We start from the raw sequence: 26605 nt of genomic DNA, 5'->3' as shown, positions 1-26605 counted from the left end.
GTAGGCATTTGAGGAGGTGAAACGGGACTGAGGATCCCACCAACTCATTTCTCATGGGCTGCCAAGCTCTCCTAGCCTTCACATCACTCTTAGCCATCGTGTCGCCGCCGTGAAGAGATGGTCTTTTTATTCTAGTAACGGTCTTGTGAGTCTTTGACGTTTCTGTCTACTAAATCATAGAATCATAGAATTGTCCAGGTTGGAAGAGACCCTTGGGATCATCGAGTCCAACCATCTACCCTACACTACAAAGTTCTCCCCTATATCATATCCCCCAACACCACATCTAAACGGCTCTTAAACACATCCAGGGATGGTGACTCAACCACCTCCCTGGGCAGCCTATTCCAATGCCTGACCACTCTTTCTGTGAAAAATTCTTTCCTAATGTTCAGTCTAAACCTACCCTGTTGGAGCTTGAAGCCATTCCCTCTCATTCTGTCATTAGTTACCTTTACCTGTGTGAAGAGACCAGCACCAACCTCTCTACAGTGTCCTTTCAAGTAGTTGTAGAGAGTGATGAGGTCTCCCCTCAGCCTCCTCTTCCTCATACTAAACAGTCCCAGCTCCCTCAATCGCTCTTCATGAGATTTATTCTCCAGGTCCTTCACCAGCTTCATTGCCCTCCTCTGCACTTGATCCAGCACCTCGATATCTCTCTTGTATTGAGATGCCCAAAACTGGACATGATACTCGAGGTGTGGCCTCACCAGTGCTGAGTACAGGGGCACAATCACCTCCCTACTTCTGCTGGTCATGCTATTTCTAATACAAGCCAAGATGCCGTGGGGTTTCTTGGCCACCTGGGCACACTGCTGGCTCATATTCAGCCGCTTGTCAATTAGAACCCCAACAAGAGCTGCTGGTTTTCTTGTTGTAGAAATTCGAAGGCATTGTGAGGTTGTTTTTTTTTTTTAGTTGGTTGTGGTTTTTTTTTTTTTTTTTCACTTCTGCCTAAAAATGGACATAGGATGAGAACAGATTTTCTGGCAACATGGTTTAATGCAGATGTAGAGAACATCAGGTTTGATACTGCAAACCACCGTTCGCTTTCTAGCATCTTTAACAAGATTGAAAGGAAAAGACTGAAAACCACAAACTGCTGGAAAAAGTCTGATATATTTCTAGTGTCCTTGCAAAAGCAAGGAATTTGTTAATAATAAATTAAAATAAACTGTTAGGGTAGTAATATAATAAAGTTTGTTGGTTGGTTAGGACTTTTTTACTGAGTTTTGTTGTGTATTGCCCCCCATCATGAGCTAGAAGCAGCCTCTGCTCAGCATCTGTGCTTCGTCTCACCCCTCTTACTGCGTGGTGTGTCCCATCTTCTGGGTGACACTTTGTGCCAGCAACTTTCTCTAACTCTACTTCTGCTGCTGCCTGGGATTTCCCTGCTCCTTGTCAAGATTGTATGTGGTGTTTCTCCAGGCTTCCGGTCATAGTTTTGCCTTTCAGTTGTGAAGTCTACCTTCAGAGCTGGAGCAAATTTGGGCAGGGCTGTTATTCCTCACATCTGGTCTCATGGAACGATGTGGTGCTCACCAAGGAGGACACCTCCCCAGTTGGCCAGGAGTCAGCGCCTGGTGGGGTGAGAAGGAATGTGCGCATCTCAGGGTTGGCTCTAGAGAGACCTTCTCCTGGTGGACTACTTGGATATGTCTCTTGCTTGCCTTAACACTGTGTGGGTAGGTTTGGGAGGCTATTTTTGTTGACTAGTGCTTTGAGAATGGTGGAGATGTACTTTCTGGGACATGGATCCGAGGTGGTTCATCAAAGCTGAACAATCCTTTGCCAACATGGCTGCGAATCTCCTTGGCCAGGCTCCCTATACGGGACTGTCTGCAGTGATGCTCTCCTGGACACGCAGGGTGAGCTGCAGGGCTGAGAAGATACCAGCACTAGATGTGCACCTAGAGTGTCTCATCACTTTCTTCTTCAGCAGTTTCTTATTAGCATATATGCTAAAGATGGAAACAAAAGAGACTAAAAAAAAATCTTAACATTAGAAATTAGCATTAGAAATAATGCAAAGCAAGTCTGATTGAATCCTGATTGCACTGTGAAACTATTGTTTCCTTTTCTCTGTGAGCTGCTTCTTGGGTGTACACAGATTTGCATTTTTGTGGCTGAAGACTTGGTGCTGCGTTTGGAGTTGCAGGGGGAGGTTTCCTGTGTGGGAAGGTGGGGAGGATGGGAATATGGCAAAGCACCCCTGGAGGTGTTCAAGGCCAGGCTGGATGGGGCTTTGAGCAACCTGGTCTAGTGGGAGGTGTCCCTGCCCATGGCAGGGGGGTTGGAACTCGATTGTCTTTAAGGTCCCTTCCAACCCAAACCATTCTGTGATTCTACATGGGAAGCTTTTGTCCGAATGGCCTTTTTCCTCGGCTTCTTTCACTTTCCTTGGTGTAGGCTCTGTATTTATTATTTCTTTCAGAGATACGTATTGTATATATTTATAGCTTCATTGTTTTTCCTAGGATCTTCCAAGGAAGAGCTGTGCTGAGCTCCAGTTAAAACTTAGCAGCTCTACCAGGAATGCTTGTGCTGGGGACACCGCACGCTGCAGTTGCTTCTCTGGGGACAAGTTAACTAAAGCACAAATCTCAGGGCTTTAAAACGTTAATGTATTGAAACTCTGCTTCAGAGAGCCCAAGAAAGAAATGCACGCCTGGGTGGGATCCTGAGGTGATTCTCCCTTCCTGCTTTTCCTCTTGGTGCATGTGTTGAATTTGGGCCCTGCACTTAACTGGGATTAGAAATTATAAAATCTCTACCTCCTCTGGTCAACTTGCTATAGCTGTGGTAGGTCTTTCAAAGAAAAGCCCTGTTCTATTAAACTAGATGTGGTTTTGTTTTTGGTTTTGTTTTTTTCTCATTTTCTCTATATTTTTTCTGCTGGGGAAGTAAGATGGGAGTAAGGTTTTGATGGGAGTAAGATTTTGTACTCAAGGGCTTGAGTACAGGTGATGATCATTTTGCTTAATCCTCATTGGTAGACTGAGGATTTAGGGCGGATGGTTTGAAATCATGGTGAGCATGTTGCTCCCTACATCCAATTTACTCCCTTCAGGAGTTTCAGGGTATAAAAGAGGAGTTTGGGTACCAAATAACTTTCTGCTGGATGGGTTTTTTTTTTGGTGTGGTTTTTTCTTTTTTTTTTTTTTTCAGCAAAGGATGATTTTATAACGTCAGTTAAAATTTTCAAAAGATGCAGAGGCAAGAAATCTGTAACTGTTTTAACAGAGCACAGATGTAGCTCTTGGTGATGCATTGGGGATAAATGCATTACAATTCTGAGATGCTGAGCTGCTTTACTACAGCCGTGAGAAGTGCTGTGAGTAGAAAGATTGAATGCTTGTCCTCTTCTGCCTCTTTTCCCTTTTTATTGGAGTTAACTCTAATTATTGCCTCTTCTTTCCTACAACTTTTGAGTTATTTTGGGTTTGCTACAAAATTGAGTTCAGGGAGGCAATTGACTTCACCTGGCTGCAGAAAAGCCATTAAGAGCTTCAAATTAGTGTAAAATAATTAATAGGCAAGGAAGATTAACGTGGAGAACACAGGCAGTTTTCATTAACATTAAGCGAAAGGATGTCCCTGTAGGTACCTTTACCATGTGTGTTGTCCTGGACCTCCGGCTATTCCCTTTGGACATTAATTACATCCGGATCACTATAGACAAGACCCCATGAGCCGGCTCAGGCTTCGCGTTTGCCTTGTCTTGAAGAGGAACCGAAAGACGTTTCCGCTTGCCAGATTGCTCGGATTCCTCCTTCCCCTGCCACAACTGCTGTGGGTGATGGTTGGAGCTGATTGTCACAGCGCCTGAGAGCCCCAGGGATGCCCACATGAGCTGGCAGAGTTTTCTCCCTCCTGAGCAGGATGGGGGGGAAGCAGACCACGAGCTCCCAAGATTATATTTTGCTCCAGGCATTGACACCGGATCCCTCCCCTGGCCAGTCCTCATCCCGACTGTCTCCTGTAGGCAGAGGTGTGATGAGTTAGGGGTTATAACTGCACTGAAACCTGGGAAGCAAAGCACTCTGAGTCTCCACTGGAAAAACGGTTGCAAAAATCATGGGTGAGGCTTGTGTGGATTTTTAAGGTGCTCAACCGTTCTCTACAGCTACCTGAAAGGAGATTATAACAGGGTGAGTGTTGGTCTCTTCTCCCAAGTAACAGGTGATAGGTCTCTTCTCCCAGGTAACAGGTGATAGGACAAGAGGAAACGGCCTCAAGATGCGCCAGGGGAGGTTGAGGATGGATATTAGGAAAACTTTCTTCACAGAAAGGGTTGCCAAGCATTGAAACAGGCTGCCCAGGGAAGTGGTGGAGTACCACATCCCTGGAGGTATTTAGAAGATGTGGAGATGTAGTGCTGAGGGACATGGTTTAGTGGTGGTTTTGTCAGTGTTAGGTTAATGGTTGGACTTGCTGATCTTAGGTAAAGGTCTTCTCCAACCCAAATGATTCTATGATTCTATAATTCAGTTTCTTTTTTTTTTTTTTTCAACTTGGTGTTGGTCCAAAGTTCTAGGGGTGGCACGGAGGTCAGGGTACCACCTCCGCGTAGCAGATAGGTGTGTGATGGTATTGCAAGTCTGGATATAATCCTGGTGCTGTCTCACTGATATTTGCCCAGAGGAAGCAATTTCTGGAATAAATTATCCCTGGAACAGCTCCTGAGTTTGTCTTGGCAATACGGAGCTGGGCAGCCAGCTAACAGTAAAATATGGTTTGTTCCCTCACTCTGTTTTATTTACTAGTGGACTTATTCCCTTCAAGGTTTATTACCAGGCAGTTTGCTGGGATGAAAAGATGGGAAGGGTTAACAGCAGGGAGAGGGCAGCAAAGTCCAGTGGAAGGGGTTGTTTGGCTGAGATAATGTCCCCTCCTTCTCTGTCCCTCCTCAGTGCACTGTGAGCATCATCAGAGAAGGAATGTCTCACACTGCGCACAGGCAGTTATCGCGTGATGGGGGTGCAACTATTTTTCTTGTGAAGCAAAGGGATTTTTTGGTGAAAAAATAAGCACAGAAACAACAACAAAAAGAAAAAGCTGATAGGTGCATTTCCAGGAGTGCAATGAGGAGGATTATGAGGCAGCAGCTCCATGTCAAGCTGCACATTTCCTTAATGTCACATTGGCAGCTGAAGTCTCCCATTGCAGTTGGCCAAAGCGCATGTAAAGACACTTTGCTTTGGTGGAGCATTTATTTAAAAGCTCCCTCTTTCCATTTGCTGCACCCACCTGTAGCTTTTATAGAATCATGGAATAGTTTGGGTTGGAAGGGACCTTAAAGATCATTGAGTTCCAGCCCCCCTGCCATGGGCAGGGACACCTTCCACTAGACCAGGTGTCTCAAAGCCCCATCCAGCCTGGCCTTGAACACCTCCAGGGATGGGGCATCCACAGCTTCTCTGGGCAACCTGGGCAAGTGTCTCACCACCCTCACAGGAAAGAATTTCTTCCTAATATCTAATCAAAATCTCCTGTCTTTCAGTTTAAAACCATTACCCCTCGTCCTATCACTTCACTCCCTGATAGAGTCCCTCCCCATCAGAAGAATTAAGAAACAGTAGGAAAATAGCAGAAATGCCAGTGTCAGCTGTTAACATTTTAGCAATTTCAATAAATAAACAGGTCATCACTCTTTACTGGGTGAAGGTTGAGTTGATAGCAGAAGAAGATGGGTTGTCCTGTCTCCTGCCAAGGGGAAAGCAAAATGGGGAAAGTAAATGAAAACTGTAAAAATGTTTTTGGAAACATCAAGGACCCCCAGTCTAAGTCAAAGTCACCTTTTCCCAGTTGTGGCCTTGAACTCTATTAGCGTTGGGGCGTGCAAAGAATTTACTGGATATTGGCAGCCTTCTAGTCCTTCTTGGGGAATCGTAATATTTCAGCACTCGCTTTATGTAGTCAAAGATGTTTAAATTTTTATTAGACACAGATGTACTTCACATTCGCTTTCTTTCCCAGCCTTGCAACGTCTTCACTTAGCTTGGCAGGACGGATGCGTTTTTGCTTTGCTTTCTGCTGCTGTTTTCAAATTGTTTCACTTGTCTGCTTGAGCTGCTGAATCCTCCATGAATAGTTACATCTCCACGTGATGTGTGGAGGCTTGAAACTGGAGCAGTTGAAACAACCTCCTTCTTACTATTGTCTTTTTTTTTTTTTTTTCTGAAAGGAAACCAAAATAAAACCAGAACTGGCAGCGTGTTGTAACATGAAATAAAATTTCCAGTGGTAGGAAACTGCAAACCACATTCAATGCAGTTTTCTTAAATAAGCAATTCTCCAATCGTTGCATTTTCAAAATATTTATTTTTTTTTTTTTTAAATTCTGGCCAAAGGTCGTATCTACCTTTGGTTTTTTGTTTTTGTTTTTTGTTTTTGTTTTTTGTTTTTGTTTTTCCATTTAATTTGCTCTTGTTTGAGGAGTGGAGGTGAGATGTTGCTCTCTGGTAGATATTTATGGACTGAGATTTTAAGCCTGAGAGGGGAAGTTCATCATCTCACAGCCCTCTTGCATTTGGCTAAAATAAATATGGTGAGGTTTAAAAAGTTAAGTATTTCCATGTCTTTGGAGTGTGATCCTCACACATTGCCCTGCTGTGTTTTTCCTCTTTTCCATGAGAGAAATGCGGTGTAGGGTGAGCAAATTGGTCTCCCCATGGCCACCCAAGGGAGGTTGGATAAATCTCACCCTCCCAAATTAGCACCTGAATTTCTGGGTAGTTTTTAGCTTTATGGACCAACTCGGGGTACAGAGTGTTGCTCAGTGTTTCTTTTTCCATGGTGTTGCAGGGACTCTGAAGTGCAGATGTACACAGTTCGTGCAGTGAAATTGGTTCTTCTCCTGCTTTTTGCAACATTTGGCATATTTCATCTTTGCTTTTGGGGTGGTTTTGGCGTTTTAAGTGACTCCCCAGGGGTACCTGCTGGATGCTGTCAATCTTCAGGAGTGTCCCCAGGTGGGAACACGTTGAAGTTTGCAGTCCGTATTATTTGGGGGGGTTAATTAAATACTGTTCCTTGTTGAAGGAACTTCCAGCCCTGGTTCGATCGCATCGTGGTCCATCTAGGGCTTCATTCAGCAAAGTACACAAGTGCATATGGACTCAGCATCGCTGGGCCAGGCTAAAAATCTGTTGAGGCAAATTCAGTTTTTCACAAAACATGCGGACCAGTCCTCTGGGCATATGGAATTAGAAATTTAGCCAAGCTGAAGCTATGTCCTGGCTACCCATCCTCCTGTATTATTAACCCAGAGCGTGTCAGCACTCTGGAAATCCAAGAAATATGTCCCAAAACTGGGCTCAGCACAGTCTGTAAAGATCTAAAAAATCTCATCCTGCGCTGCTCTTTTGTCAGAGATTAAATGAAAGCTGGATCTTGTTACGAACAAATTAAATTCCTGGGGGGCAGGTAAGCCCAAGCTAATTTCTTGTGTTATATAGCCTCATATATAAAACAAAGGAGTGTCTGGGACAGCTGATTTAGGAGGAACCGCAGGATGAGAAGGGTGGGAAAATCTCTAACAAAGAGCCCCTGTGCAGTTGGATTAAACACCATTTAATGCCCCGGATTTGTATCAACCTGACAGACTGATCGAGGACTTTATTTACGGGCTGGTAGAGGGCTGAAGGGTCTCACGTGAGTGCTGCTGCGGGTGAGATGCGTGAGAGACAGGAAAATCCCCTGATTGTGCTCTTTGGGTGTGGAGCTTGTCCTTGGGGACCGGGGGATGCATCCCCAGGACCAACCTGAACAGTGCATCGGGCGGGCTTCTCCTTTTATTCAATATTCATGGTTTTCACCTTGTTCCGTCGATGACTTTCTGCTCTTCCAAATGCAGGTTGGGAGCGTGGTGTTTTAACAGCCTAGGGCAATCTGGTTAGGGGATGCAGAATGTGTCGTAGTTCCAGTCTGTTGGCTTGAAAACATGAATCGTAGCTCCTGTTTGAGTTTCTAAAATGCTTCAGCTGAGAGGAGCAGCTTTCTAATAGCAGTGGCTGTTTGAATGTGCTGTATTGTGCCGGGTGGATGAGCCCTGCGGTGCTTTTGGACTCAGTTGAAGTTTCAGGTAGAGCAGCTTTTGGGAAACCTGCAAAAGCTGACCCAGGTGGGAGGCAGAATAGGGCTAAACCATGGGAAAATCTGCTGTAAAGGTGATGCCGTAGAGCTGGTGCCAAAGATACGGGCATAAATGAGTGTTTCTCTGGTGACTGTTGCCAATCAAAACCCAAATGCCTGTCTAAAGCTTAAGTGATGTATCCTTTCCCTGTGATACAGCTCAGTCCAACCTTCTCTGGGCGTGATGAAGCTGTGGAGGAGCTCGGGATAGTTTCAGGGGGTTTAAACAGCTAACAAAAAAAACCCCAGCCAACCACCACCAAAACCCAAAGCTCCATTTCAGTGTTCTCCCATTTTCCCTCATTTCAGCATTCTCCTTGCAGGGCAGATTTGGGGACCTTGGACAAAGTGGGACCTTGGGAATGAAACTGAGAGAAGTGTGGGCAGCAGCAATAGCAATTCGTGGCATTCACTCATTGACCCTTGGAGGGTCAATGTCAAAATTGACATTGGAGGGTCAAATAGGAAGAAGGGGAACCTCTCCTGGGGGCTGGAAAGTGAGTGTGTGGAGGACCCATCCGGACTCCCATCTCCTTCCTGCCCCAAAAGTTCTGAGCCCATGGAGCGGTTGCTCTCTGCTCACTGCTTCTTCCCCTTTTCTGAAGGCAGGACCTGCTCTTGTACCCTCCTGCTCTGCAAAATGACGGTTCACCGTGCAGTTGCGCTTGCGGTTTCTTGTTCGTTCGTGGCTCTGATACTCCCACTCAATAAAAGAGCTGAAATAATTTGTATTCCAATTGCTAATAATTCCTACAAATGCTGCCTTAGTCCACGTGGGCTGTATCCGCCGTGTCGCAGCAGCGTCTTTACTGTCCTGACGGCGCTGGAGTAGGTTTAGACAAATCCCAGTACAAATTACATGATCAGACACTGTGTAAGGCTACATCGGACCACCTACTTGGGCTAAATTCCTGCAGCGGGGAGGAACCTGCAGCCCCCTTCACAGGATCAGCTGGGAGGTGATCGGTGGTCCCCGGTATTAATATATCTTCTTCCTTTTTGTCTCCACAGCCACCCAGATTGATCCCAGCGAGCTACAGGAGCTTTTTCAGGAGACTTCAGCCAACGTCTTCCGAATTAACTCCAATGGTGCGTATAATGAAAGGTTTCCTGGTCGATTGTGTGCTGTCCTGCTGATGGCTTGTGTGCGTGGACACGGTGCGTGGCAGCTCCTGTTGTCAGGGAGCAAATATTAATGCAGCTTTTCTGCTGCTGCATCTCATGAGCACCAGCACATGTCCAATACACAGTTCTTTATAAGATGTAAAAATATTCCACCATATGTTCCATTAAACAGGCACAGATATACTCCAATCCTTGCTGAGACCACATCCTTTTCTATTTTTAATTGTGTCATCTGTTACAATAGGGAGTTTGAGCGCAGAAAGGTGGAACAAGCCAGACTCGTTTTCTAATGTGTTGCAGCACTGCTGCGTTCAGAGCCTGCCATATGAGCTTGCAAAACATCTATCTCCCTTATAAAAACACCAACACCGAAACTCTTCTGTTATTCTTCACTCCATAGACTGAGCGGGGATGTTGCTCCTGCTTGTGTCTCCCCAGACCCGAGGGACACTGAGGCCTTCCCTCCTCTGGAGACATGCACTGACTCATCATAGAATCATAGAGACGTAGAATGGTTAGAGTTGGAAGAGACCTTAAAAATCAGCTAGTTCCAACCCCCCTGCCACGGGCAGGGACACCTCCACTAGAGCAGGTTGCTCAAAGCCCCATCCAGCCTGGCCTTGAACACCTCCAGGGATGGGACATCCACAACTTCTTCAGGCAACCTGTTCCAGTGTCTCACCACCCTCACAGTAAAGAAATTCTTCCTAATCTAATCTAATCTAATCTAATCTAATCTAATCTAATCTAAATCTCCCCTCTTCCAATTTAAAACCATTACCCCTTGTCCAGTCGACAGTTTGGTTGGGTTGGGCTGGAGGGATGTAGATGTCTCTGTGCCGTAATCACAACTCCTGCTGTAGCGGAGTTTATCCTGAGAAACCCTTATGAGGAATGGGGCATCTTTTTTGAAATGCCACGATCCGGTTTCTATTTTTATTCTTTGTTAGATTTACATTAGTCCATTCAGTCAGGTTTTGAGCAATTTCTGATGGTCGTTGTTTCTCCTCTTGAGATGATGTAGAGCACGTGATGGTGTGTTTTCGGTTAAGAGAGGCCTGTGTTGAGTGCCCTGTGAAGCAGGTAATGACAGTGCCTGTACTTAAAACTGTTTTGCAAAATCGGAGAGTGTACAGAGAATAGCTATGAGAACTGTTTGAAGTCTGCAAATCAGCCTTTAAAATGCATGCTATCCGAACTTCTCTTCCAGACATCTAAGAGGACTTGATCGTGGTGTGTAAGTACCTCTCTGGGAAGAAAGACATCAAATAGATGGCACGGGGCTCATTAATCTAACATTCTCACACATAACGAGATCAGGAGATAGGAGTCAAAGCTAGACAAATTCAATCTTTCTGTATGAGGATAACTAGCCATTAGAACTGCTTATTGAGGGGACGTGATGGATTTGGCGGTGCTTCCAACCTTTAAATCAAGATTCGAATGTCTTTTTACAAGATATACTTTCGGCCAGCTACAGTCTACGCTCTTGATGTAGGGGTGATGGGGCAAAATTTTATGGTAGGAAATCAGATTGGATAATCAGAATTGCTCTCTCTGGCCTTTAAAATCTATGAATCTATGAATTTATAATGCTTTTTAAAGTGCTTCTAGGTTGAAGAAATGCCCATCAGATACTCAGATGTTGTTGCTCCGTTCACCACCCATGTTATTTTTTTGTCCGTTAGAGTCATTTTCATTCAGTTTGTGTGTGGCTTCTTCATAGCTTTTTTCCCCAAAAGCGGATATAGCTTTTCAGGAGATGGATGTTGAGTGGTGATTCGGAGAATGAATGGTTAAAGGTCGTTAGTGTAGATTTAGTACAGCTTGGCAAAGAACAGAGCTCGGAGCCCAGGAGCCCAGCATTCCAAGATAAGGAACTGGCCTTGTGCATAAGACAGCAGGAACAGCCTGCACGCTAAGGAGGAATCCAATTGTCTGGGTAAAGTGTCCATCTGGTCGGGACCAGTTTCGCGGTTTGGGGTCCAGCCAGCCCAGCGTTCTAAGCCAAAGGTAAAAGTACACGGTGAAGAAGACTATGAGCCTTCCTCCAGAAGACCCCGGCCCACGACCACGGGGCAACAGTACGCATGCGGCAAGGGGAGGAGACTTATGATAATGAGTTCCTAGAAATAATTAGAATAGTAATGCCTTTTCTTAGAATTAATTATAATAACCCAGCCCACATTAATGAATGTGTATGCTTTTTATCATAAATAGATGCTTGTTTTACGAGCCAGTGTGCAAGTTAGGAGGAGAAATCCCCCTTGCACCCGGTGCCGCAATAAACATACCTGCTTTATAACTCTATTCGAGTTGTAGGGTTTGCTTCCGCACGTCAGTGGCCTGCTAAGGCTTTGCAGAGCTCATCCACGTTAGGTAAAGAACTTTGTAGGGTTAGAAAATGGGAAAGGATGCCCGTGATCCCTTCTGCCCTGTACAGCTGTACCATATGGTCTCCTCAGGAAACCCAGCAAGGTCCATCTCGGAGCATGGAACAAAAGCCATTGCTGTTGTTTGTGTACCACCATGCAAGTGGAATTGCAGATGCTCACCAGATGATGGTTTCTACTCCTGTTGCGCTAAGCGTGGTGTGTTGAACATCCTTCAGGATTGCATAAATCCAATCGCAGCTCCCCTTTTCCTTCTTTTCATGCCTTACCCCAGTCTCTTTGGGGCTTTCCAGGTCCCCCGTTGCATTTGGAAACCAAACCATGCACTTGAAATGCTCTTCTCTCCCTTGGGATGCTAAAGGTGTCGTGAGCTCCCCATGCTATGCCTCTGTATTTTGAATTTCCAAAATGCCAGGTTGTGGGCAGTCTTGGCTATATTTTTTCTGTCTTTGGAGAATGACTATTTTTAATGAAACAAGAAGTCAACTTCGTGCTGGGATTTTAAAGCCTTGTTGATTTTAATTGAGTAACACTAAAAAAGTAATAAATGTTGCATACTTTGTCCCTCTTTTCTCTCCTTACCTTTTTTGCAGAAGTCTGAGCTTTTGGGGTGATTTAAATTCCTCTTGGGCAGTTAAGGACTTGCCTCCTGACTAAGGGAGATCTTTGCAGCTCTGAGCTAATCTTGCCTAATCTCACGTATAAATGCCTCTTGTTCCCTTTTTCTGCTCTGAAAATGGAAATCTTCCTTACGTATTGACTAAAAATCTTAACCAGGATGGTTGGTTCTGTTTATGTGCTACCGGATCACTCTCCTGCCAGGTCGTGACCTTACAGAACTTGTTTTTTTAATCCCACCTCTCATGGAAGTTTCCAGGGCTAGAGGGAGCTTTGTCTTGTTCTTTGCATCTGCTTTCTTTCTCTTGAATTCTTTGGGGGCTGTCCCTGTTGAGCATAGGGAAGTTTGTCCAATAGTGATTTGACATACATGAGTTTTATGGGGTTGTGTTTTTTTAGTTGTTTTTTTTCCTTTGGGGAAAAAAAAAAAAGCAAACCAACAAAAAAACCCAAAACCAACACAAAAATAAGCTCATGTAGTGGCTGAATTTGTCTTATTGATGGCTTTTTTCCCTACTTATTTTTATGAAGGTTTTGCATTTCTTTCCAAGTATGGCTTTTCGCTGCCTTTCAGTAAATGCCTTATAAATAAGTAAAATAAGTAACACTTGTAAAAGGGGTTGGTTTGGTGCATCACATCCAGAGGGCTGATCAGTGGAGGATATACTGGAGGAATCAGAACTGTTCTGGCCAGATGGAGAATCTGAGTGCTCTAATGGGTCTCTTCCCTCTCTCATTCTACTGTTACTTGCTCATGAATGACTCCCCGTGACAGGCTGGTGCCCATGTGCAGTCCCATTACCTTGATCTGAGAGGCTGAGAAAAGGATTTCTCAGCATCCCTCAGGTGTGATAAAGTCTCCGTTGCCATCTCAGAATGGTTTCTTATCCCCTGTTGATTTTAAGGATTGCAAGGGCATGGACAACTGGTGCCAAACTCTCTGTTTATGTAAATCAGTGCAGCTCCAAGAGCAGTGGTCTCCTCTGAATGTGCCTCATCCTGGAGGACTAAGCGTATATCTTTTAAAAATTAAGTGTACAAGGCTTTTAAAGTAAGATGTCTGTTTTAACACTGGCTTCACAGTATCTCTTCAGCACAGCTTGACGTGTTCCTTCTCTGGTAGAGTTACCGCTCGCATGGTCAGAACTGGTAAATTGAGAGGGATTTTCCAGCACAGGAGCTACACGGATTTTGATAGAGCAGTTCTTGGCCAAATCACGTTAGATCCATCCCAAAATAGCTCAGTCCCCCCGCCCCGACATCCAGGAGACTCAAGTTTGAGTCTCGGTTCTGCTATTTCCTGGGCAACAGCCATATCAAATGCCAAATTTTGGCTGTTCCAGAGTATGTCTCATGTCCTTTTGGGTTAACTGACCTTTATGTAAGTGTGTAAATATTTTTCTTGAATTAAAATATTAGTTAAAATTTTAGGATAGGGGCTTAAACCTGAGTCACTTTCTCACCTGACTGACAAGCGTTTTGCGTTCCTTTCTCAGATTCTTCTGCGTGTATGTGTGTTTTTCCAAAATATTTAACAAATGTGAAAGCTCTTGGATCCGCCTTGGTGTGAAATGGCGTGTGTGTGTGAAGTCTTGAACAGTTTTGTGGAGCAGCAAAACTGCTTCCTACTCTGTTCTTCTCCAAAGCAGGCAGCAGCAAAGGTCTGTGCTGTTTTTGCCGGGAACCGCCTGCGTATCGGGTCTGTCTTCCATCGAGCTCCTCTTCCTTTGTTAGGTAGATGCCAAGAGAGCAATTTTCACTTTGAATTGTCCTGATTTTGTAGCTCAGGTTAGAGAGATGCTGGAACAGGTTGTCCAGAGAAGCTGTGGCTGCCCCATCCCTGGAAGTGTTCAAGGCCAGGCTGGATGGGGCTTTGAGCAACCTGGTCTAGTGGGAGGTGTCTCTGCTCATGGCAGGGGAGTTGGAACTCAATGACCTTAAGGTCCCTTCCAAACTCTAACCATTCTATGAATCTATGCCGTAGCTACTGTTTTCTGGAGTTTTTAGCCTACCAGTTCCCTTCTGGAGTTGCCCATATGACATTAACACCTTCTTAGAAATTCAGTGAGCACCGAAAGGCTTTCTCTACCTTGACTTCTTGTCCATTCTCTAAGGACCATGCTCTGCTGTGTCCCAAAGGGTTGATGGGCCCAGATGTGTTTTTAGATGATGCAAAATTTGTCTCTGAAACAGACAGTGTAAAGATTGCGCAGGAGATCGATTTGTTAGGATTGAGGAGGAGGGACGAGAGGGAATTATAATATCAGTGGGATCTCTGCAGGATCGATGCTGTTCTCCCAGAGAAGCAAGTGGTTATTAGTGAAAACTCTCAATTGATTCTTTAAAACATTGTGTGTCCAGCAAAGGATAATAATTATTAGCTCAGTTATAGACAATTCCTTGAGGCTTTATCTTTCTGAATCACCAAATTCTACACTAAAATCTGTTATTGAGATCTAACAAGTGGGGTGAAAATATATGGCGATATTCAAGGTTTTTTTAATACTCGTGTTGTCCAGGCACATCAGTTACTTTTTATGCTGTTTGAAAACTTTTGGTGTCAACCCAGGGAAGGCCAAAAGAGAGAAGGGATTTTGTCCACCAGTGGAAAAATATTAGTGACTTGTTCAAAGTTACAAGCCAAGTCTAAGTCTGCGGAGTCGTTAAAAAAGAGGATTTCTTAAATTTCTATGGAAATAATTAAGCCAAGTTTTAATCTATTTTTTTTTCCTTCTTTAAATACTGAAGTGTGACTGATAGTGAGTTAAGAGTTTTTACAGCTGGAAGCGTCCTGAGAAAATCCCACATGTAAATATTAAGAATATCACTTATTTAGCATCTTCTATTGTGGAAGATCTTGAAGTACTTTTTATACTTGATATGTGAAGTCCAAAGGTAGTGGAATTTGAGACAGTGAACTTTCAAGGGTGTAAAAAGGTAATAGTACTCCTAGATTTCTGCCACTTTTTTATACACAGATATATATTTCTTGAGTTTGAATTCACTGTGCATTGCAAAACAAGCCATATTTCCCATTTCAAGCTGATCTTAGAGTATTTTCCTCTCCTGATGGAAAAGCCCAAGAAACTCCCTAGCTTAGGCACAGGAGATGATCACAACGAAGCACCCCATTTTATTGGGATGAAACATAGAAAAGATTTTGAATATTAAAATCTTGACCCATGAGATAGAAGATATCAGAATGGACAACAATGTTCTGCCTCTTAATGGCTATTCAGAGCAATTAATAGTTATTATGCAATTTCTTGCCTCTTTTTTCAGCTGGAGATGCTCCATGCGTGGTTCTGTGGGGCCTGAAGGCATGGATCTCCAGAGGAGGATAAGCAGTGGTTTTCCACTCCCAAAAGAGCTGGTCCAATCTCCTGGCAGAAAACACAACTGCCTCCAGCCCTGGGAATTTCATGTGGTTGCTGTAAGATTAAGAGTTAGAAAGTTTGGGGCTAGAGGAGTCAGAGATCTGTGCAAGCTTTATGGAATGGAGGTTTTCTTGCTGTCACAAGGAGTCATACCCCATCGTGTCATGGCCCATGATACACGGGCTCATCATTTATGCATCCAAGGGACCCAGTTTATCCTTTTCGGGGTGATGGCTGTTGCTAGATGTTGTCCCCTTTGTCTCATGAGTTACTTGTCCAAACACTAATTCATCGTATTGTTTAAAATTAAATTAAAAGACAAACAAATGAAAATCCAATGTGTTTTTATCCTCTGAAAAAGTGTACTGCTGCTTTATCTTGTCTTACTCTGCTGTTGACAGTGACCTCTCTGGAAAGAAGCCTTCGATCTCTGGGGACATCAAACGATACTCAAGAGCTGCAGGATGGACTGTGAGTTGGTTTTGAATTGCTGCGGATCTCTCTTTGTCCCAGCCTTTTCTTTTTTTTTTTTTTTTTTTTTCCCTGATCTATCCTCACCCTTTCTTCTGTCCTGTTTTTTATAGCTGGATGCTTTTTTTTTTTTTTTTTGGTCAGGCTCACTTCATTTTGTTCCTTTCTGTCGGTGATTAATGATGGTAGGACGTGTATTGATCGTATAGAGCTTTGCTGGTGCTGATTTCAGGTGGCAGAGAATGGTAGGAAGATAACAGAAAATGATGGCCCACAGTGAAAAGAGGGTTTTCTGTGGTTGTGTGTGTGTTGTTGTTTTTTGTTGCGGGTTTTTTTTTGTTTTGGGGTTGGGGTTTTTTATCTTCTTAATGTGAAGTTAGAGTACGGTGCTTCTGTAGCTTTTTCCCTCCCCTTCCACCTCCCTCCACCCATCCCCTTTTGCCAAAGACTATGAATCTAAGAGGGGGGAAAAAAAAGAGAAGGAGCAAAAAGATATTTTATAGGTGGAAAAGTGTGTTGTGGTATTGAAATCTGTGTCACGTGGCACAACAGTGAGAAAATGAAACTTCAGTTGCACTTGCAGTAGCTACAGTTCATTAAGCTTTCCCTTCTAGATATGTGTATACACAAACACGCGCAGTTAGTTTTCATTGTATGCATGCTAATTAGAGAATTAAAATGGCTTTTCCAAATGTAGCGCAATTTATTAAAGCTGCTTCCCTCAATGCAGCTTGCAGGCAAAGATGAAGCGCTTGGGATGTGGCTCTGATTTTTGTGCCTGGGACTGCAGCTCCTGCTGAGATTTGGCTGCGAACAAAGGGGAGAATTTGGTTTCTATTTCTCTTTTCTATTCCTTTATATTGGCTTTATGCGCTGTAATTTGCCTGATGGACTCGAGCGACCTTCCCAATGCGATGCAAACTCTCAGACTGGTTTGCAGTCTCTCTCCTCCTCTCTCCAATCCGTTGCTTTCATCAGGGCATCAGATCTGCCCTAATTCACATGCACTCTGTTTTGCAAACTTGGGGATTAAAAATAGTAATAGTAATAATAGCGAAAAGATTTGGAACTAAATTTAGGAGGTTGGAGAGGATGTAAGAGTAAAAAGTCAGGCTGTGGAGATCGATGTAATCAGGAAAGATGTTTACATGTACAAAATTATTTGTGGCATAAACCACCCCAGTTGCTGCGGGAGATCCTTAACCCAGGAAAGCCTTTCTATCCTGCAGAGCAGCTATTGTGTGTGCGCTCCTGAACTAGTCGTCTCTTTTTACATTTAAGAATCAATTCCTTTACTCCTCAGAGCACTTCAAAAACATGCCTAGATAATTTTCTTCTTTCCTGAGCCGTTACGTAAATAGATCCATAATGCACTAATTGCAATAATTATTTTTGATCTCGGAATTATCATTAATTGTCCACATAGCTAAATGCAGCTTATTTTTGTTTTAACCGTGCTTCCCTGCCCCTGTCAGAATTCCTCTGGCTGTCTCCTTCCACCCTCCTGGTTCATCCCCTCTCCCCACGTTCTAGCAGAAGGTCTCCCCTGATTTCTCCCATTTCCCTCATTGCATCTCTGGACCGAACAGTTGCAGGGTGCCGAGCAGAAGAGGACCAAGAACTGTCTTCTCCTCAATCCTCCCATCCTTTCGTCCTGTCCTAACACTGGTGCGTCCTTCGCATTGCCCCCGATTTCATCGCCAGATGCGTGCAAACAGCCTTGGGCGCTCTGTAAGCGTCTCTGCCCGTCTCTCACGAGAGCTGCACCAGCAAAAAGCTGATGCCATGAATCACGAGAGCTGGCAGTGCCGCATATATCTCTGTGTTCGGGAGCAAGCAGAGGGTCAGCTCTTCAGGTGAGACCTTTGAGGCAGTGCTTTCTGCTTCCCCCGGCTGCAAATCAGGGCTTCATCTTCCTCCTTTGTCACTTGATCCCTTCCCTTCAAAGGTTGATGCATGTTTCTCCTTGAGCATCCTCTAACTTGGAAGGTGGTTGGGGAGCAACGAGTGAACATTTGGTAGGTTTATAGCCTTGGCTATTAGAAAAAAAAAGATAGTAACTATGAAAATAGTATCTAAATAGTAAAATTGCCGCACTCTCTACTGTCATACTATCACTCTGCCTAAAATGAGGATGTTAGGCAGGCGAGGGGAGGCAGAATATTTGGGAACAGGGGTTCATGGTGAATGGTGGCCCTGCCACATAGGACATTTAGCTACCATAGTCCATATACTGCAAAAGCGTTTGCTTTTCTACCTGTGGGGTCCTCCTAAAACAGAAAAAAAAAACCAAGTGCCTGACTGCTTTTCAAATTCATGCAGATTTTCTGCCTCTTATGCCCAGGACTTACAAGGGCTTCGGATGAGGGCAGGCTTCTAACAAATTGGGCTACTCCCACTCCCTACTGAAATGGTTTCTCTCCCTTTGATAGTGGAGGCATTCAGAATAAGGACTCTACCTGTGGCAAGTGAATTTGGGAGAGTTCATCCCAAATGGAGTGCCAGTTTTAGTCAGGGAGACAGACTTGGCTGTGGATGTGTGAGTAGGGTATATATGAGACCCAACAGTGTAGGATCTTGGTCAATGATCTTCCCAGAGCCAGCACAGATACTCATGTGCTATGAGCTTGGAGCTGAAAGTCCTGAGAAGTGAAACATAAACACCCGTAATAAGCTCTAGGTGGAGTTTGCTGAATGCAACCGACCCTGGATTAATTGGGAAGGGAATGGGATCAAAAGGAAAAAAGGTGGATGGAGCTGGGATCAGTAGGCAACACTTACAGCTTTCTCCAGTGATGCTTGGCTACAAACAGCTTGTTAAGTACCAATATGTTGCAAGAAAAATTGACTGTTGTGTGGTTTTTTTCCTGACCTTTGGTTTAATAATCCAAACTCCCAAGGAATTTATCTGTCTCTTTAGCCAGAGGATTTGGGATGAGGGGTTTCTCCGACTTTAGTCACTGAAGGTGACTAGCTTTTAATTTAGGCAAATAAACTTAAATGCCCAGATAAATCACTGCCTCTAAGAAACACAGTGAAAAACAGACTCTATTCTTGTGAGTAAGTATGTCTAGTTTGTCTCCCAACATCCTGAAAAAAGGGGCTGGAAATGAAAGCATTCCTGTATCCTGGGAAACGCTCTGTGAAGTAGGATATGCTCTCCCAGTATCAGTCTTGCCCATGTTTGTTGATTACTGACCCAACACATCAAGGGTGAAGGATGCCTTTGCCCAGCTGAACACATGGTCTTGGCTCCAGAGGCATTCCCTTTTAATGGTACCATGAGGATAAAGGTTCCCTGTGTACCACCAGATTTATTTTTCTTTTTCCTGAGAACAAAGTTTAATAAGAAAAAAGGTAAAGCCAGTGGGGGTTTTTTTTAGGAAAAATAAAAAGTTTTCCATTTTTCATTTTTTTACAACCTGACCCAGTCTTACTGTGACCTCAAGAAAAGAAAGGTGGTTGGTCAGGTTGCAAGTAGCATTTGACAACTTCCTTTAAGTCATGAGACTGAGCATTTAGAGGCATGAAGGGTCCTTGATGCCCTTTCTGTGGAGGCTGGTTGACCATAGCAGCGATCCATGCTCTCCAAACGAGGCTTCCTCCATTGCTCACCTCATTGAGGAGTGTATCTCCTCACTGGACATTTGGCCATAGCTCATTGGAGGTCCAAGGTCAAGGACAACATTGCATTGAGTCACAGTCATGTCTTACTACCATTTTTAAAGTGTGTCTGGGATGTAGCCCAGGAGTCTTCATTCTGTGGCATTTTTGGATCCTTTACCAGTCACTAGCAGGAGAATTTGCCTTTTTAGGGAGGAGTTATGAAAAGGATATTTTTGGGGCTTTTAGCACTGATGAGATTTTTGAGTGTGTCTGTACTGTGAAACGTTTTGATTTCTCCTGATTTGAGGAAAAGCTCGAATTTTGGCTTCCACCTCCCTTCTCCCATCGACATTATTTTTTACAAAAATGTGCACATTATAGAAATATGTAGGGAGTTTTTTTTCTGCAGCTGAGAGAGGGCTCAGCTCTACATCTGTACAGTGTGTGAAAATAAATCTCCTTTTCTGATAGAAGTGATATGACAATAGTCAGTGCTCTTTATTATAACACCCCTCCATTCCCTTGGAAAAATTCTAGAATCATATGATGGTTTGGGCTGGAAGGGACCTTAAAGCACATCTAGTTCCAACCCCCCTGCCATGGGCAGGAACATCTTCCACTAGACCAGATGTCTAGAAGATCATTACCAGAGAACCCAGAAGGATCCTCCTGTCTTTGAATCCTATTTAAGATGGTCCACAGCAGAGAATTCCCGTGGCCACAGCCTGAGTGTCACATCTGAGCAGTATTAGTGAAAATATATATACGAGATATATACATGTATGAAGTGAACACTGTCTGCAAAACGCTGACGCTTTTTGATGTCTAATACTTTAATGATTTTATTAGGGCTATGCAGCAGAACTGATGATGTTGCAGGACTGCAAAGAAGTTTCAAAGGATTTTCCAAATGGAAAGCTCAGTTTGAGATCTGAGCTGTTTCGGGGTGAGACAAAGGCAACGGTCCTGGAAGGGGCCAAAAGTGCAGTTTTTGTGTTGCTGCTCATACCTGCCTGTTGGCCAAACCTCACAGGGCACTCGTTTTCCTTGGGCATGCAAATTGTGCCAAAATGCATAGATGGTTTGCCATATTCTTGGCTGGGAGCTCCATCTTCCTCACCTTTTCCCAGGTGATGTGCCACGTCACCAGAGAATTTTTTTTGGGGTGAGTAAAATCCCTTCCTCAGTTTATTTTGCCATCAAACCCTGAAATGAAGTCATACCTATGGCGAAGCACCACCAATGCAACATATGCAGAGTACCTTATTCGGGGTGCTCTCGGGAGGAACAACATCCCTGTCCAAGCTTGAAGCCTCTCTGAACAGCGAAAGTCAACTGAAGAATGGCAACGAGCACTTCAGTTTGCTCAGGCTCAGTCCGAGGTGGTTTGCTGGATTTCTGGAAGCACTTTTGAAATACTTTGGCCTTCAGGATATAGTCATTAAGTCTACAACGGATTGGACCCAGCCATGGTGCATGCTTGACACTGGTTGTTCATATCACCTTCGTTATGGATAAGACACCTAAAGGTAGGTGTCTACGTGAGCTCCATCTGTGGGATCTGTCAAGCTTCAGCTCATCCTGGTAAGATAGATGACTCTTACAGCTACCGAGATGCCCCAATGTGTCTGAGATGCACATGTGGGCCTGGCAGTTTTGGCGCAGGACTTGGTGTTAAGTCACTTCTGTAATGACAGCTCAAAGTCTGGTGGGACCCTAGGACATCTCAAGTGACACTAGGTGTCCCCCTGAATCAAAGGGGAGAATTGTCACTGGTGGTTTACCTTCAGGCTGAGTGATCGAGACAACTCAGTTTCTTCCCATCTATACTGGTATTAAAGTAAGAAGCATAACCAACCCTTGGATTTTTTGCGAGTTATGGGGCCATTCGTACTTTAGCTGGACTGAAATGACCTTCAGACATGCCGAGCTTCCTCTGCAGGTGCTCCAGGAATGCTGAACGGTTGTCCTCATGGCTAGGAGCCTCACCAACCTCCTGGGGAGGCGGATGAATCCACGCCCCTCAGCTTTTCTGAACTGACATAAAACAATAAAGGCTTTTATCTCAGTTCATTTTATCATTTATGCATATTGTTTCCTTTTTCCTTTCCTGTCTTACCCTGATGTTTGATAAGTTGGAGGTATAGTTTCAAAAAACTATTTTTTTAAAAAAGCTTCTGTTAAAAAGGTTTAAATTCCTCTGGAATGCAGATTCATTTAGAGCAGAAAGATGTTTTAAAGTTGTAATTTACTGAAAGGAGATATTTTTTTTAAAGTAAACCAGACAGAAGCTTTTAAGTGTCAGCATGTTTAATTAAGGGTAGGATTTAATAATATTTTATATGGTTTTGTTATACTGCTTGTATAAGCTTTGGGGGAAAAAAAAAGAGATTTCCATAAATATTTTGAAATGTCGTTTTGATTCCATTAATATGTTAAACCCTTCAAAGTAATACCTTCCCTGTTCAACTCAAAGCGGTCGGATTAACTTTATCTACCCTCCATTTATCGCTGCTGGCATCTATTTCTGACATGAAAAACCTTCCAGGTTTGGCAGTGAAAATGGGTTGCCAGATTGCAATATTTGCATTTAACCGTATAATACACTTGCCGCATTAATAACTGTATTTATGTGACAGATCTCACCCTTAAGAATCCCAGAGCTCCAGATATGTGACATCTCTCTGATAAATTACAAAAGCTGGTGATGAACTGCAGAACTCTCCAATGATGATAAATTCATCTGCTTTTGACCACCTTCCCTGCTTAGAGAGGTCCTTGGAGGATCCCTTCGCATGCCTGAACAGTTTCTAATGGTCACTACAAATCAATCTGTCAGAGAAGTTTTTCTTTTCAGTGTTTTACTCCCAAATTGCCCTTGCCAGAGGTCTGAGATGGCCAGAAACCTTGGCCAAAAAAAATAGCATCTTCCCACGTCAAGTTATCAGCCTTTGGAAATAGGCTGTGAATTTTAGGCCATGAAGTGATGGAGGAATGATTTAGTTATTTGTGACAAATGAAGGATACTCCAGGAGATGCAAACACGGGGACAAGAAAAGATGGCAACTGGGGGATAACCAACTATCTCCTCTTGAAGGTCTCTTACTGCTGCTGCTTCTTATGTCATTTTTTTCATGCTTTAATGTGTGAGCTCGCAATTTCTGATCTCTCCTCAGTGAGATGGTGAGTCAAGGAAAGACCATGGGAGCCCGCTCATTGCTGGTGTCTCTGCAGGTGAAAACTGGGATGTATGGGAGCCCCAGCCTTCCCATCTCCAGTCTGCACATTTGCCCATGAGCTTTATGTCCCGCTTATTAAACACCATGGCTGTAACACCTCCAGGCGAGAAAGAAGAGAAGTTGGTTAACACAGCATGAACGCAGGCGTTTCCATGCTCGTTCCAAGGAAATACTACATCCAGTTCTGGGCCTTCTGGTTCAAGAAGGACAGGGAACTACTGGAAAGAGTCCAGTGGAGGCTATAAAGATGATCAACAGACTGGAGCATCTCTCTGATGAGGAAAGGCTGAGAGACCTGGGGCTGTTCAGCCTGGAGAAGAGAAGACTGAGAGGGGATCTCATCAATGCTGAGCAATAGCTAAAGGGTGGGTGGCAAGAGGATGGGGTCAGGCTCTTCTCAATGGTGCCTGGTGACAGGACAAGGGGCAATGGTCACAAGCTGGAACATGGGAAATTCCATCTCAACATGAGGAGGAACTTCTTTCCTTTGAGGGTGGCAGAGCCCTGGAACAGGCTGCCCAGAGACGGTGTGGAGTCTCCTTCCCTGGAGATCTTCAAAACCCACCTGGATGCGTTCCTGTCCAGCCTGCTCTGGGTGACCCGGCTTTGGCGGGGGGTTGGACTAGATGATCTCCAGAGGTCCCTTCCAACACCATATCATTCTGTGAAATAGGGTCTGCAATAACATCCCACGGTCTTTATGCCATTCAGAGCACAGGTCTGTGTAAAGAGAGCTGTGACTGTTGTCATCTGCCAGCGACTGGACTTTGTAACCGTAAGCCTTCTCCCCACCCCATGCACCCATTTTAATTTGGTGCCTCAGGTGACAAGTGGACACTCCCATTTTGGAAGGCAACTGCATCCTCCAGCAAGCGCTCTATTTCTAGCAAGAAAATTTTACGCTAGCAGAAGGGTAGCTGGATATTGCCATGTGCAAAAATACTGTCATGCTTAGTCTTTTAATAAATTTATTCTAAGATGTCTATCTGGGAAATGCTGAACTCACACTTATTTGTTTCGTGGGTGACAGCAGGAGGAATAAATAACTAGAATAAACGGCTCCCTCCCTTTCCAGCTCATGGACCACCATGATAACAGCAATACTTTTACTAATTTTTCAGAAGCCTTTCTGAGCTTAATCAATGGAAAATATGCAGATCTCCCCTTCTATTATTAGCCAAAATATTAGCTTTTCAATTATGGTTTTACTACTTTTGCCATTCCCATGTATTGGAAATGAAATGTGATATTTGAATAGATTAAAGATTAGCATTTTGAGTCAACACAGCAACAGTCATCCTACCTCCCCCCCAGAAAAGCCAAAACAACTTCAACTATTTTGCCTCTTTCCTCCTGCAGAGTTAGAGAGAGTGAAAGAGGAGTTCACATTCTGTTAGCATAGCCTGCAGAGGGCAAATATTTATTTTTATTTTTTTTTTTTATTTGGGCTGAAATATCCATGGGCAGGAAGATTATTTTACAACTTGAGATGCTGATTGGAGCGACTTGCCTCTGGATGGAGAAGCACAAGTTTTGTAAACTCTCTGAGACCAAAAAAACCCAATTCCTGGAGCAGGGGGGACAGGACGGCTGCGTGTTTACGGTACGTTTTTGTGCCTGAAGTTACACATTCAGCGATGCAGTTGATATTGATTGACTGGAGGGACCTGTGGGATGAAGTTTGTTTAATAATTCATGTATGCAGGCGTGGAGTGCGCGGTTGTCAGGGCTGAGCATCCATTCTGCCCTGGAGTCCTTCAGGGGTCTGACACGCTAATCCAAACACGCTACTGTTTATTGGAATACTTCTCTTGGCTTTGTCTAAGGTCTCATTTATTCCCCGAGTCTTATGCTGGCCGTAGAGCCAGGAGCAGCGGCCCCGTCAACGGCAATGAGGTTTGTTATGATCTGTGTCTTTGGCTGATCTGTTCAGTTATGTTTCTGCAGGCAATCTGTGGATGCAATTAGCATCCTCTGGATGCTGGGTTGGAGGGGGAAAAAAAAAAGGAAAGAAAAAAAAGTAGAGTCCAGTCTCAGAGAGGACTATGAGGATCTACTGAGCTGTTGCTTGGTGGAGAAGTCACCCTGGCTTGCTAATGTTGCTAATGTTTTTTCACTGCAGTGCTCTAATGGATGAGTCCTTTCACCCCATGGTCTGTGAGGGCCATAATAAACGTTCTGTGCAGAGACACTCATCTTCACATCGCTGGAGGCACCACCAAGGGTTAATCAGATCTTTAGGCAATTTGTGTGGGCATCAGATGTTTTAACTGAGTAAGGAGATGGCTTTTGGGAAGTAACGCTTCCAGAGAGAAACAATTGGAGATCAGAAGGAAATAATAGCATCGTAGAATCTTTTTGATTGGAAGAGACCCTCAAGATCATCAAGTCCAACTGTTAACCCAGCACTGCCAAGTTACCACTAAACCATGTCCCTTAGCACTACATCTACATGTCATCCCTCCCGGGATGGTGACTCCACCACTTCCCTGGGCAGCCTCTTCCAATGTTTGATAATCCTTTCTGTGAAGATTTTTTTCCTAATATCCAGTCTAAACCTCTCCTGGTGCAACTTGAGGCCGTTTCCTCTTGTCCCATCACTTGTTACTTGGGGAAAGAGACTGACCCCAGCTCTCTACACCCTCCTTTCAGGCAGTGGTAGAGATCAAGAAGGTCTCCCCTCAGCCTCCTTTTCTAAAGGCTGAACAACCCCAGCTCCCTCAGCCGCTCCTCATAAGACTTGTTCTCCAGACCCCTCACTGGCTTCGTTGTCCTTCTCTGAAATCTCAAAGGTTCAAACCCCTTTCTCTGCCTTGTTTGAAGTGGAACTAGATAAGTCACATGAGGATACGCTTTGGGAAAATGTTGTGGAGGAAGAGAAGTGAATAATGCCAGATAAAAACAACAAAGAAAAGAGAAGCCATGGCTTCTTTAAAGAAATGATAATTTTAATATAGGATTTATTGGTTGTTAGTAATGTCTCAGCTTTTGGAATTTAGTCCGTGGCTTAGCAGATTTATTCCAGAAAACGCTTGTGATCAGCCATGGGTCCACGACCTCTCCTTGAGTAACCAAGCTGAAGGTCAAGTGTTCGACAAACGTGAGTTTTATTTTGAAGAAAGTCAAACCTCAAGGGGATTATGTGAGTTTACCAGGACGTTTTATATTACTGTCTCCTTATATTCTCTCTCCCAGTGTTCACAAAACACAGATGCAATTTTGTACATGGAGAGCTTGCCTGTTCGCATCCTGTGATCTTCATGCATCCGGTCTTGCAGAATAATGAACAAGTTATATCATGCCTCTTTCCTAGATTGCAGTGTCACAGAATGGGACTTTTCTTTCTAGATTTAAGGTAATGAGGAAAAAAACCCTAGTCTTAGTTCCCCAGTGCACATCCTTAGGGGTTAAGCTAGACGAGGAGGAATTTTCGTCCTCCTTTAAAAGTTATTTTATTAATATTAATACAGTAGATAACTCCAGAAGGTTAGGACTGTACATGCGACCCCTGCACTTTGCAACAGTAAACAGTCCGATAAAGTTTGAGTGCTTGAGTACCATGCGAGCTGTGCGCTTGGTCCCATGGCAATAACCACGTTACGAAAGGTGCAGACAAAGAAAGAAACTTGTTAAAGCATCC

At 44.0% G+C, this 26605-nt stretch overlaps 1 protein-coding gene across 7 annotated transcripts in view; it reads left to right on the top strand.

Moving 5' to 3' along the window:
- The window catches only part of TSNARE1 (t-SNARE domain containing 1), a 478617-nt gene that overhangs the window by 147140 nt on the left and 304872 nt on the right, over window positions 1–26605 (top strand). For all 7 annotated transcript variants that reach the window (XM_074145148.1, XM_074145150.1, XM_074145146.1 and 4 more), the window contains 2 exons: window positions 9148–9225; window positions 16051–16120. In XM_074145148.1, the coding sequence (XP_074001249.1) occupies window positions 9148–9225; window positions 16051–16120 (148 nt within the window). The remainder of the gene's footprint in view (window positions 1–9147; window positions 9226–16050; window positions 16121–26605) is intronic.

Source organism: Numenius arquata, chromosome 3 (assembly GCF_964106895.1).
Source record: "Numenius arquata chromosome 3, bNumArq3.hap1.1, whole genome shotgun sequence".
NCBI classification, from domain to species: Eukaryota; Metazoa; Chordata; class Aves; order Charadriiformes; family Scolopacidae; genus Numenius; species Numenius arquata.
This window is presented reverse-complemented; position numbering and strand designations above follow the sequence as displayed.